The sequence below is a fragment of the Artemia franciscana genome, chromosome 5, assembly GCF_032884065.1.
Source record: "Artemia franciscana chromosome 5, ASM3288406v1, whole genome shotgun sequence".
Lineage (NCBI taxonomy): Eukaryota > Metazoa > Arthropoda > Branchiopoda > Anostraca > Artemiidae > Artemia > Artemia franciscana.
This window is the reverse complement of record NC_088867.1, coordinates 16,882,925-16,896,256: the sequence shown is the minus strand read 5'-3', so window position 1 is coordinate 16,896,256 and position 13,332 is coordinate 16,882,925. Positions and strand designations below refer to the sequence as shown.

General features: G+C 36.1%; 1 protein-coding gene across 1 annotated transcript in view; it reads right to left on the bottom strand.

Annotated features, from left to right (window-relative positions):
• Positions 1-13,332, bottom strand: part of LOC136027037 (protein SHQ1 homolog) — a 37,025-nt gene that overhangs the window by 541 nt on the left and 23,152 nt on the right. The window contains exons 4-6 of the mRNA XM_065703956.1: positions 7,114-7,297; positions 3,755-3,966; positions 1,900-2,184 (exon numbers count right to left, since the gene is read on the bottom strand). Coding sequence (XP_065560028.1) covers positions 1,900-2,184; positions 3,755-3,966; positions 7,114-7,297 — 681 coding nt within the window. The remainder of the gene's footprint in view (positions 1-1,899; positions 2,185-3,754; positions 3,967-7,113; positions 7,298-13,332) is intronic.

Genomic DNA, 13,332 nt, shown 5'->3' with positions numbered 1-13,332 from the left:
CAAAAACAGCAGTAGAATTCTCTGATACTAAATAGGCAAATTTATCAATTTTAACCCTCTTAGTTACCAAGTTTGTGCAGTGGACAGTAGCTACATTCACTCCTTTTCTCTTCAATATCAAGGCCACTAGCGCGTTTTTTGACTTTATGCATTTGGATAGTCATTATCTACAGTACTATAATTAACTATTCAAAAAGAGATACAAATTTCAAATAAAAAGGTGAAAATCAAGGCAAAATTCGCCACTGAAAGGGTTAGAGTGATAAGTAGATACAGGAATTTCAGGGAAAAATCTTTAGAAAAAAAGGTAACTCGTGCATTAAAAGGGGATACAGTCAATTGCCACTGGCGATTTGCCACTTCTTGGCTTACTGTCACCGTCATATTTAAAAGAACAGGTTGCATTAAATGGCATATTCTTTTTCCAGGCGGATTGTAACTCGCAAACGAATAAAAACAGAAGAGAGCTAAAGGACTTTTCTAATCAACTTTTTTTTTAACATTTTAAGGGAAATACAGACAGTATTGAGAATAGAAGCTAGATATTGTTCGGAATATTTGAACCACAGATTTTTTTTTCAATAATAATATATATATTTAAAGCGATTTGAGTTCGTTATGGATAGGTATACTTCGTTTCGAAAAGTAAAAAGACTAAATGAGCTCTTGCTCTCGAAGCAGTAGAAAAATTAAATCTTGATTTGAACAGTGGAGTTTGAAGGAGCGATGGCCCATATCCCATTTACGGTAGCCCTTGGGATGACACTAAAAACAGTCAGAAATTAAATAAAAACAAGTTTTTATATGAAAGTAAAGATTGAAATTAAAACTTTAAACAAAAAAAAACTATTCCATATATGAGAAAGACTGCCCCCTTAACCCTCCTTTTTGCGCTAAAGTTTGACATTTTGTCCCGAGTCTTTAAGAACGACCACTGAAAAGCAAGGGCCATTGAATTAAAATAATAAGTATTTCAAAACTTTAGCATGGATTTATAATAAGTATTTTTAAATAATAAGTATTTATTAAAGCATTATTAAGCATTTATTAAAGTATTCAATATTAATATTAAAGTATTTATTAAGTATTATTAAATAATAAGTATTTTTAAAACCCTATACAACTTAAGCGTAGAGCTGGAAGACTGAAAAGTGACCCCTCCTTTAAATTAAATAAAACAAGTTTTTTTAACTGCAAGTAAGGAGCGACATTAAAATTTAAAACGAACAGAAATGATTCCGTATATGAAAGGGGTTGTTCCCTCCTCAATGCCTCTCTCTTTACGCTAACGTTTGACTCTTTGTCACAGTTCTACTTTTTAAAACAATAAAAAACTTTAGGGTAAAGAGTGGGAAATTTGCATATTATTTTTTTACCCTCTTTTGTTTTTATTATTATTAATTTTTAACCCCTTTATATACGTAATATTTTCTGTTCATTTTAAGTTTTAATGCTGCTCCTTTGTTCAAGTTGAGAAAAACTTTTTTTTATTTATTTTCTCATTGTTTTTTTTTAATAATGCTAGAAAATCCTGTGCCCCCTTGATGGAAATTCTCTTCCCTCATGATAAATTCCTCCATGGAAAGATCCTCCCACGAGAAAGCAATTTTGCTACGAGTCATAGAACGAGGATTAGTTTTCCAACTCTATTATTATAAGCCATTATATAATGATTATCAAGGTCTTATTCGGCTACAGGGACAAAAAGAGGGATGAGTCATTCAAGTCCGAGTATATCCTACCTCTATAATTCTTCTAATAAAAATCAAGTTGAAACTAAAGACATAGTATCAAGGCCACTCCGCATTTCGGGCATCAACCCTCCCCTTTGCCCTCGATGTAAATTTGTCCATGCTCTGGTACAGCAACTGAATTGGTTAATATAGAAATACTATGTACCTTTTCAATAGCGTCAGCCAGCAGCTTAATCTTTTCTTCTTTGACAAACTGAATCCATACACACAAGTCATCTAAATAAAGCTGATTAAGGATATACCTGGGATCACTTTCCATAAACAATTTTCTGACCTTAAGTAAACATTTGAGAATGGCCAGCTTGCCTTTTCTGAAAATACTCGAAGTATCCTTGATAGTCAATAAAGATAGATCCCAGCTCCTTAACATGGGATATGTTATAGATCGACGAACACATGCAACTAGGAGAAATCGGAGATCTTCGAAGTCCTACGTTTAAATAAGAATAATGATATTAGTTGTTTAGAAACTAACATAATTTTAAAAGCAACAAATCGGGTTGATAACCGTAAGTTCCTTTATCTCTTTTGATGCTGATAATATAATTACAAATTTAATAATATGTTAGTAATAATATAGTATAGTAAAAAGTAATAACTGTATATAGTAGTAATAATAAATAGTATATACAATAATAAATATAATTATAAATTTAATAGTAATACAATAATAATAATATAATCAATAATAATAAATAATAACATAATAAATAATAGTATAGTAATAATAATAAATAGTAATAACTGTTACTTGATATGTCGATTAGTCAAATTTGGATTTAAAAGAATTTTGGATGAGGGTATATTTGATTCTCAAAGTTACTAAAGTCCGCATTTGGACAGCCGTGATTCAGTCTCTTGGACATTCCTGAAGAGCATTAAGATGTTATATATGTTGCAAATATTTGTTTAATAATAATGCAAAAACATTAATACCAATCCAACAGAAAGTTTACTATAACTGGTTTGAAAAGCACTCTTTAAACTTAAGTAATACAAATACTTCTTGTCCCTACGCACAAGAAAGGATAAAGAACAATACTTTAGATTGAGATTAAAATTTTAGCTTTTATAGCCCCCACACCCTATCTAATTAAAATTAGGATATGCGCAATAATGTACAATTCGTTAAAACACCAAACATATGAAATTTGCTTGTGCCTAGATGTAGAATTGAGTATATTAATCTAGTAGAAACCGCAGTATTGTTCTTTCTGTGGTATTTTAATAATCAAATAATTCAAATGCTACAAAAGGATACAAGATATTTCAAGAGCACTTTGAAAAGGACAGAAGTATGTCAGCCAGTACACAGAATAGAAACAATTTTAATCATGCATTTTATCTCTTCTGAAATGTTAACTTTCAGCTATGTTGGGGTATCGGTACTTTGAATACGCTAAAAAATCAAGTTGGCCCTCTGTAATACTTAATTTAAAATTCAAATTCATTTATATAGAAGCTGTCAAGTCATTTTTTATAAAGAAAATAATCTAATTTATAAAATTAAAGTGAATTTCTCGGTTAGACATGGACACAGTAGGAGAAAATTTATAATGGAACTGACAATGTTTTGCCACCCAGAAGAATATAAAAAGCTTCAAAATAGACTTCGATTGAGTTTAATTTTGATTTATTAAAATTTAAGTTTTAAATCCAAGAAAACAAAGGCAAAGAGGAGAGCCAAAGAAAGCCAAATACAAAAATCCAAGAAGAAAATGTATATATATATATATATATATATATATATATATATATATATATATATATATACATAAAAAATTAAACAGGTAAAAAATTTCTCAAAAAGTCTCATATCTCTTGCCAAATTTAAAACAAAAATAAAAGACTCATTAACTAAAATAGAAAAAAACACTTTATTCACGTCTTTACAGTTAGCTTTGGGATTTTACTGGATAAACTAGATTGCGTTCTTTTATTATTTCATATACAGACTTGACTTTTCTCTCTATCTGTTTTCCACACTCTTTGGGAAATACCTCAAAATATGACAAAACTGGGCAAACTTTTGCTATTGCCCATCCACTTTCGATGCAATGATCTCCTTCTGTTACCCTTCTATCATAAGCCCAGGAATAGACAAGTCCAACAACTGTGAGCGACAAGATCTTCTTTTGCACCTTTGAAACCAAATAGGACTTCTTCGGTAAACTGATTATATAATCTTCTTCTTCAGTTGTCAGGTTAATATCTGGAAAATATATACTAAAAATTGCCAGCTGACGTTTTCAAAAGTTTTGAAAGAAATGAAATCAAAGAGGAGAAATAGTAAATTCATTTTCACAAAATTATTTAAAGGTTTTAAAATAAAAATTATTCAGAGAATTTAATCAGCTGTAACTGGATAATGCTAGTAATAGCAGTAAGCTAGTTGAATTAACTTTGTAAATTCAGTATAAAACATTGGAATTTCATCGAATGTAATAAACGTCATTTGAAGAGAAAATGATAGCAAAGAGAGGTTTTTGACAAGGTTTTTAGGTAAAAATTAAATTTTGTTTGGAATTACATACTTTTAAACACAAAACTAATAAAATTTAAGCAATACTGCTAGAGTATCAGTCAAATTCACTTGCTGAAATAGGAATAAACCATGCTTATTTTATCTGTTAAGAAGCCCGTCTTATATTTGAATCTGGTTAAAAGTACGGGTCAATAGCGCCTAACCAATTTCAAAAACGTCTATATTGTCAAAAGTTTTAGAAAGTTTTACTAGAGTTTACGTTGGTGAATATTGTATTGCGAGAGCAACACTTTGGTTTTGTCCCGTTTTTTTTTTCTATGCTGCCAATCTCAGCCTATTTCTGGAAACTGGTAAGGGTCTAACCTGTGCGGTTTTTACGGAAAGTGTGGATCTCAGATCGGATTGATGAATATGACATTACATTTTGGAAAGCTCCGCAGAACTCTTACCTGGAGCCAAAAAGGATGGTTTTTGCTTGTCCACGAGCCAGAGCCTATGGTGTGCGAAGTGAAGTGGAGTTATATAGCCTATGTCAGAGAAGAGTATCTGAAGCTATGCAGCTAAGCTTTCGTTTCATCAAACCATGTTTCTGCTTTCGAGTGGAAAGCTCCGTTCTAGCAGGCAAGCAGGCAGGCACCACTTTCAAATTGAAGATGGACTAAAATCTATAAGTGTTAAATATATGCGGCAGTTACCCGGCCCCACAGCCAGTATATCTTCTTTGAGTGATAAATAGAAAAATTTACACAAGCAAAAATGTGGCATTTTCCCTCGGGTCCGAAAGTGCTGCCATCTATCGTTTCTACCCATTTCTGTTTGTGATTTCAGCTGAGTTTATCATTCGGTTTTTCGGACTTGGAATTGCGGTAGAGAAATGGTATCAGATGTGCCCAATAAACTTTAAAAGTTCTCTCAATGCTAAAGAAATTGGAGCTTATCCTTTGCTCCTTTCTAAGTGATGACGTTGGAAAGTTGACCTACAGCCAAAATAAAATTCAACTTTTGAACTAAGACAGATAGAATTTTTTTTTCGACGGCAATCAATAGCTCTTGATGAGCTGATCAAAGTATATGACATCCATTTTTTGGTACAAAAATTCCTTCATGAGGTATACCAGTTTGAAATTTTCAAGGGGTTGACAACTTCAGTAGTAAGGTACACACTGAAACGAAATCTAGGCCGATACAAATTGTGAGAAATATAGAGGACTTGTAAGCAATAGTCAGCTGTTAGGTAATAATCACCTTCGGCAATGAGGGGTTAGCAACTTTTGCTAGTTGGTGTATCTATTATTTGTTTCCAGTGTATTTGATGGTAAAACCAATTTGGTTCCAGTGGTAAAACATGTAGGTGAATTGTAAGTAATAATCTGCTGTTAGGCTACAGTCAAATTCAGCGATGAGAGATTTGCAACTATGCTAGTTGGTGTACCCATTTATTTGTTTCCGGTGAACTTGATGCCTATCACGGGAGAGGGACTTAATAAGTAAGAATCGGTTCACTTTGGGCGAGAAACGGCTGTTAGCTCATAATCATCTTCGGCAACGAGGGGTTTGCCACTTTTGCTAGTTGGTGTACCTATTATTTGTTTCCGGTGTATTTGATGGTTAAACCAATTTGGTTCCAGTGGTAAGACATGTAGGGGACTTGTAAGTAATAATCGGCTTTTGGGCTACAATGATCTTCAGTGATGAGGGTTTTGTAACTTTTGCTAGTTGGTGTACCCATTTATTTGTTTCCGGTGAACTTGATGTCTATCACGGGAGAGGGACTTGTAAGCAAGAATCTGTTCACTTTGGGCTAGAAATTTGTGCAAATTGGTGCACATTGTATTCGATCTCTTTAAATCTGACAGAATTAAGTGTTTACGCAATGGGTACAAACGATAACGTAAAACGATGAGGTAATTTCGTAATAATTAGAGTCACCCATGGTATTTTAATCCTGAAAAGTTACGGATATCTTTATAATGCCAAATAGATTATATAAGATATTATTCCAAGTTTTCATCCGTCACGATGTCTACGATTGAAAACGATAAAGTTCAACTGGCTGCAAAGTCAATTTAGTCCCTTCTTTCGATATTATTTTGTAGTTTGTTTTTCCAACGCTGAGGAGTAGCCTTTGATCATGTGATAACTGATCGATAGCGAAGAAACAAAACCAAAGTGTTGCTCTCGCAACACTTTAGTCGGCGAAGCCGGACAAAGGTTGCAGCAACACTTCACATTGCCCAGGCAACGTAGGTCTAGTTGAGCCTAATATTGAGCCAGTTCTGTTTCCGGATAGACCAGTGGTTCCCAACCGATTTTGGGCCCTGCCCCACCTAGACATTTGTAAATTCCTGTTCCCCCTTGCAATATTCAAATTTTACGTGTATTCACCTGAAGGAAGCTTAAAAGGCCATTAACTTGAAGTTTTTTTTGGTCGTCCTCTAGCACATTCTATTCTAATGAAAAATACTGTCTGAATACAACACCTTTCACAAAAAGTTTAACGTGATTGTAATACCTACATGTATAAAAATGTTTTTTTGAAATTAAGGCTCTAAAGCATAGTCAGCAGAAGGTGGTAGGTCCTGCCCATGGCCCGTCAAAATATTGCTATGCCCTACCGGTGGGGCCTGCACCACACGTCGGGAATCCCGGGTCTAGACGCTATCGCATTGCATGTTATATGATCTGATTAATTGATCAAGTGCTTAAGTATCTCGAAACCGATGACACTTACGCCGAAATAATACAAATTGATAATCTTGACCAAGAAATCACTTTAAAAAGTGATTCACTTTACCTGCATGCAAGTATCCTTGTAATTATTGGCTCATAATTTAGGAATTCTGAAAAATCAAAATATCCTAATAAAGATATTACCTGAATCTAAATAAGGTGGCGCCATCTTCAAAGCATTCAACAACAAAGAAAGTGGGTCCATCAAATCAGCTAGATAATGGTCTTCATTAAAATCTTCCAATTCTTTCACCTCCCGCTCACGACGTCTTTGCTCTTGATCTTTTAGATCTGCATTTCTGATGTCTACAATTTCCATCATTTCAGCCTAATAAGAAAAATAATAAAAAATAACGCATCCCTCCACCCAAACTTCTTTTTTCAAAACATCTACCTGAGCGTTGTTAGGTATAAATTAAACTTCAACCTACTATTTGTTAATAGTTGTACTTTCGATATCCAGGTACAATCCAACCTAATAGGGAGTAACCTAAATTCTTGTCATCAAAAGATCTATCTAAAAAGGTTTCCTTACTAATACCGCCTCTATAGACACCATTTTACCATTTAAGCCACTATTTAACAATATATCTGCTCTGTTTGACTCCTCCTCTCTTTGGCTTGTAAGTCCAAACTGGAAAAGCAAGGAACTGATTAAAATAGGTTTCTGTTGTTTTAGTCAAAATCCATTTAACATGATAAGAAAGTATTAAATATCTCAGAAATGCCTCTTTAAAATGAATAGAAACAAGGAAGAGTAAGGAATCTTGATGCGGTCAATTAGAGAGTCCTGACCGTTGGGGAAAATTACAAGAAGCCGAAATCAGTACAGCTGATTTGGGCGAAAAGGTGAGGGATTCAACCAAATTGCGTCCAAGAAGGTCACTGCATACGGAAAGGTTCTAGTAATGGTCCTTATTACATTATGCCATTCAAATCATGTCGTAAAGACAAATGGGCATTGTGGCAGTGAAAAAGCAGTATGCATCTCTTACAAGGGCTTCTATATTGAGCTCATGGGACTAGTCCTGTGAGGAGTTGTTTAAAAATAAAAAACAGTAAACGATATTCGATGGGTCCTCATATAAAAACATAACCAGAACCTCATTTCTATGAGACCCGCAACAATTTGGGGAGGGAAGCATGTCAAAGTAGGTTGATTTGTTTCTGCAAAACATCATATGATCAAAGATCCATATTTAACCGATGTCACCCTATTTTTTCTTCTTGGAAGGGAGGAAGGTGGCATCCCAAATAAATTTCTAATTACACTCCTTAAAGAATATTTTGCTAATTTGTCTTTTGACAATTATGATGACAGATATAAGAAAAAGACAGCACCACATATTTAATACATGTTTATGCTCGCTAACTTAACGATTGCATGAAACTTAACGATTTGAGAGAAGCATGTCAAAGTAGGTTGATTTGCTTCTGCAAAGCATCATATGATCAAAGATCCATATTTAACCGATGTCTCCCTATTTTTTCTTCTTGGAAGGGAGGAAGGTGGCACCCCCAACAAAAATCTCTAGTTACACTCCTGTAACTTTCATTTGTGTATCTAATCTATGATTTTCGTTTTAAAAATATGAACTTGAGGATTATTTTGGATATTGAATCTCCGCAAAGCAGGTAGAGAATTTCTGTGGTTTTTACCACGGGTGAAGACGAGTTGGTCGGGTTCGAGGTAGTCCTCCTCCCAATCAGCCTAGTACACAGCACCTAGTTTTTTCCAAGTTAATTATGACTAAATATTACTGCCCTGAGTGTAGAAACCCAGCAACTAGTGGGATAGTTCAGTGCACCAAATGCAGTCAATGGTGGCATCCTAAGTGTGCAAGGATCACGCTTGGAGCAAGAGAGAAACAACTGGAATGGTTGTGCTTAAATTGTGACTTCCCCACTTCACCTTCATTTACTAGCGGTATGAAAATTCCGCGCAAAGTTACGCCACAAGCGAGCCCTAGACCTAGATCCTTTGTCAAAAACACACCCATAGTCACACCAAGGAATTCTAATCCCAAAACTAAGACAGTAACTAGGCCCAGCAGTGAGGATAAAACCCCATGCACGAATTGTTCTGAATACGTTAATGAAGTCTCAGCTTTAACTAACAGATGTTCCGTTCTTGAGAATCAACTCTCAGCTATTCAAAATGAACTATTACCCTTAAGAAATGCCCACGAATCACTCCAATCTGATTTACGTAACCTTCAGAACTTAACTGACGAAAAAACAACAATTATTGACACCCTAATGATGCAGTTAAATCAGTTGGGAATCCTTTCACCCATGCCACCCGTGAAATTACGTTCGTCTCCCCTTAGCTCTGAAATGAATAATTCTATACAAGGCCCGAGCAATCAGATTTGTAACTCATTAAGTGACGTAAGAAGTGCATGCAGTGTGAGAATGATCCTCGATAACGAGATTCAGGAAAGTGTTAAATTAGCTGACGTAAGGTTAACTGACGAGAATAAGTTTCGTAACATTCAACCGACTGAAGATGAACCGTTAATTGTTTTCGAGAAAATAGTTCAACAAAAAGTTAAGCGCAAGCCCTTAACCAGTAAAGGATGTAATATTATATGCAGGTTTTTTGTGAAAGAGGCTCCCAAATTTAACAAGATATGTCGGTATTTTAATGAAAGTGGTTTCTGTAAGCACAGAAAAAAGTGTCGTTTTTTACATATATGTCCGCGTTTTATTTCGAAAACTTGCAGTAATAATGAGTGTAATTTTGACCACGTTGATTTATGTTGTGTTTTATCATGTACGGAAAAAGAATGTGTTTTCGCGCATGCGTGTTGCGGTACATCAAAAAGACGTAGCTCCAGTCACACCAATCGACAGGAAAATACTTTTCTGGATCCAAACCCGGCATCAAAAAACTTAATTGGACGGGGGTTACGAATTCAAAAACATCGCGATTACACCTTTTGCGGACCTGCGTGGCCCCCCTTACCAACAATCCCTCCCGTACATCAACATACCCCCAACCAAGCGTGTGTTGCGCCTTCTCGGTCGGTCGGAATGTTTTTCCCGGATCCGCTACCTCAGCAACATCAACTTTTCTATCCCCCACAAAAGATAACGTCCCCGAGCCCCCCGACAGTGTTTCAAATTCCCGTACCTCCCCCCTCCTGTCCACCCTCACAGCCCCCAATGGCGAGGACACAATTTCTTTCGTTTCAGCCGAAATTCCAGTACTGAATAAATTTGAGCCCCTGGTTGGTGTGGGTAATCCTGATGACAGCCCCGCCCACCAGGGAAATAACATATTCTTACAAAGACCTACAACAAGAACATCAAACACCACTAAGGTAAAGTATTATAATTCTGATGTTTTTTCCTTCCCTAGGTTTATTTACGCAAATGCTGAAAGTTTAAATTTTGATAAAGTGGCTGAGTTAGAAAGTCTAGCTCAGGCAACAAAGGCATCTGTCCTAATGGTTTCTGAAGTTCATCGACAAAACCCAGAACTCCTGAAAATAGGTGGTTTTGATGAGTTTATAAAAATACGACCTGATGACCATCCACTGGGGAAAAAAGGTGGCGGAGTTCTTATTTATGCCCATGAAATTTTTAAAGCAGCTAGACTTGATATCCCTTTTTTAACTGAGTACGACGAAATAATGTGGGTCATTCTGAAACCACGACGTCTCCCCCGGAAATTCACTAGTATTGCTCTCTGCGTGTATTATTACTTGCCGGGTCAGACGAGTGAATACCGCCAAGCATTCGTAGAAAAGCTACAACTCAGTTCAGATTTTGTTTTGGGCAAATACCCATCATGAGGAATTTTCATGATGGGCGATGCCAATGAATTAAAGCTCCATCACCTGGACGCCGGAATCGGCCTGAAGCAGCTCGTCAATTTTCCCACAACCAAAGGTGGCACCTCCCTTGACCGAATTTCCACAAATATGCACGAATTTTACAACATACCTACGACCGGGGCTCCAATTGGAGGAAGTTACCACTTTTCTCTTGAACTTAACCCCACCTGTTCCATTAAAATCGATTACACTACAACTGTAACTATCAGTCGACCAATCACAAGTGAGGGACTTCTGACTTTTGGCCAATGGTTAAGCTGCGAGAAATGGGAAAAATTCCAAGATGCTAAAAGTAGCAACGAGAAAGCTACTATTTTCCAAGAAGCTTTGCTTCATAATTACAAGGCCTGTTTTCCTGAGAAGTCAACAAAACGTTTCTCGTCAGATCGACCATATATTACATAAGAAGTTAAGAAAATGGTAATGGAAAAGAGATGGCTTTTCCGTCATGGTAATACCCAACAAGCTAACAGGTTGAAAAACAAACTAAGAAAAGTCACTCGAAAACACGCGAACAAATATGTAGAACGTAAAGTTAATCATCTGTTCGAGTCCAAACCAATCCAGTGGTACAACCGAATCAAAAGGATGACGGGCAAGGTGGAAAAAGGAGTCGATTTTGGCATTGATGAAAATGACGTCTAACAGCCAACTCCCTTAATAAACATCTGGGTAACATTGTGCAATCCCTCCCGCCTTTGCGGAGCGTGGGAATACCCACCCCTCCTCCTGAGTCTTTTGATCTCCCTTTGATATCAGAGTCCCAGGTGTTTTTCAAATTAAAAAGGCTTAAAAGAACAAGTATTACCCCTGTAGATATTCCCATTGATCTCATCAAAGCATTTCCAGATTATCTTAGTGGCCCCCTAACACTCCTTTTTAATCAGGTGACAAAAACAGGTGAGTATCCATCAATTTGGAAAAATGGGTTCATTACACCAATACCAAAAAAAGATGCGCCCAATGATTTTTCGGGTGTCCGACCGATCACTATGACACCCATTTTTAGCAAAGTGTATGAAAGTTTTGTTGCAGCATGGCTGAAAGACCGTATTCTTGACAAAATTGATCCAAGGCAGTTTGGAAATATGCCAAACACATCTACATCTCATTACTTAGTAAGTATAATTGACAGTATTTTGCAAAAACTCGATGAACCAGATTCTTGGATTAATCTTATTGCAATAGATCTAAGAAAAGCTTTTGATTTAATTTGCCACAATATTCTTGTAAAAAAAACTTCTTGGACTAGGTGTAGATTCATTCCTTGTACGTTTAATTGCTAGTTTTCTTTCTGGTAGATGTCAACGGACAAAATATAAGTCCACCTACTCCGACCCACTGCCCATTTTTTGTGGAGTTCCCCAAGGTACCCTCTTGGGACCACTTTTGTTTCTTGTCATAATAAATGATTTGGCAACAACACTGGATGATCGCTGGAAGTATGTCGACGATCTGTCGCTCATTGAATGTTGTCGAAAAAACCTACCAAGCAGAGCAGGTTCATTAATGAAAGATATATGTCAAGAGGCAAAGGTGGACAAAATGACTGTCAACTTTGATAAATCTGTAATTTTAAAATTTTCTTTTTTAAAATCTGCGCCAGTTTTTAATCCACCTATTCCCAGCGCCAGTCACGTGACCGAAATTAAACTGCTCGGCGTTCATATCACTTCAGATCTGAAGTGGAATAAACATGTTGATGGCATGTTAAAAAGAGCTAATTTGGCCACCAGGTCTCTGAAGTTGTTGGCTCGCCATGGAATCCCTGCACCACACCTCCTACGCATCTATTTCTCTTTTATACGTTCCACACTTGAATACTGTTGCCCTGCATGGCATTTCGGGCTTACTAGGGAACAGTCGGACCGGGTTGAGAGGGTGCAATACCGTGCCCTCCTAGTAATCTCAAAAGCCCCAAAAATACCGTACAGATCCCTCCTTAATCAGTTTCAACTTCAAACCCTTCAATCTCGTCGTTTAAAACTAGCCCTATCCTTTGGTAATAAAATTTTGTCCAGCCCTATACACCGAAATATCCTTCCTCCCCAACATCAACCGGCACGGGTAAGGCCACTCAGGGCCGTTGCAGAGCCTGTACCAAAACTTCAACCTGTGACTGTGTCACATGCTCGTTATGAGCTTAGTTTTGTGCCCTCGTTTGTTAAGTTGTTTAATGCTGGGTCGACTTTTTAATCCGGATTATTGTTGTTAATTGTATATATTATAATTTTGTGTATACTTGTTGACTTATTTTCGTGTGTATGTGACAATTATTATTGTTAATTGTATATATTATAATTTTGTGAATGTTAATTTTGACTTGTCGACGAATTTTTGTGTGTGTATGACAATAAAAACTAATAATCGGCTCTGTCTGTCGAATGTTTTTTAAATAAAATGAATTTGAATGAATTTGAATTTTGCTAATTTGTCTTTTGACAATTATGATGACAGATATAAAAAAAGACAGCACCACATATTTAATACATGTTTATGCTCGTTAACTTAACGGCTTTAA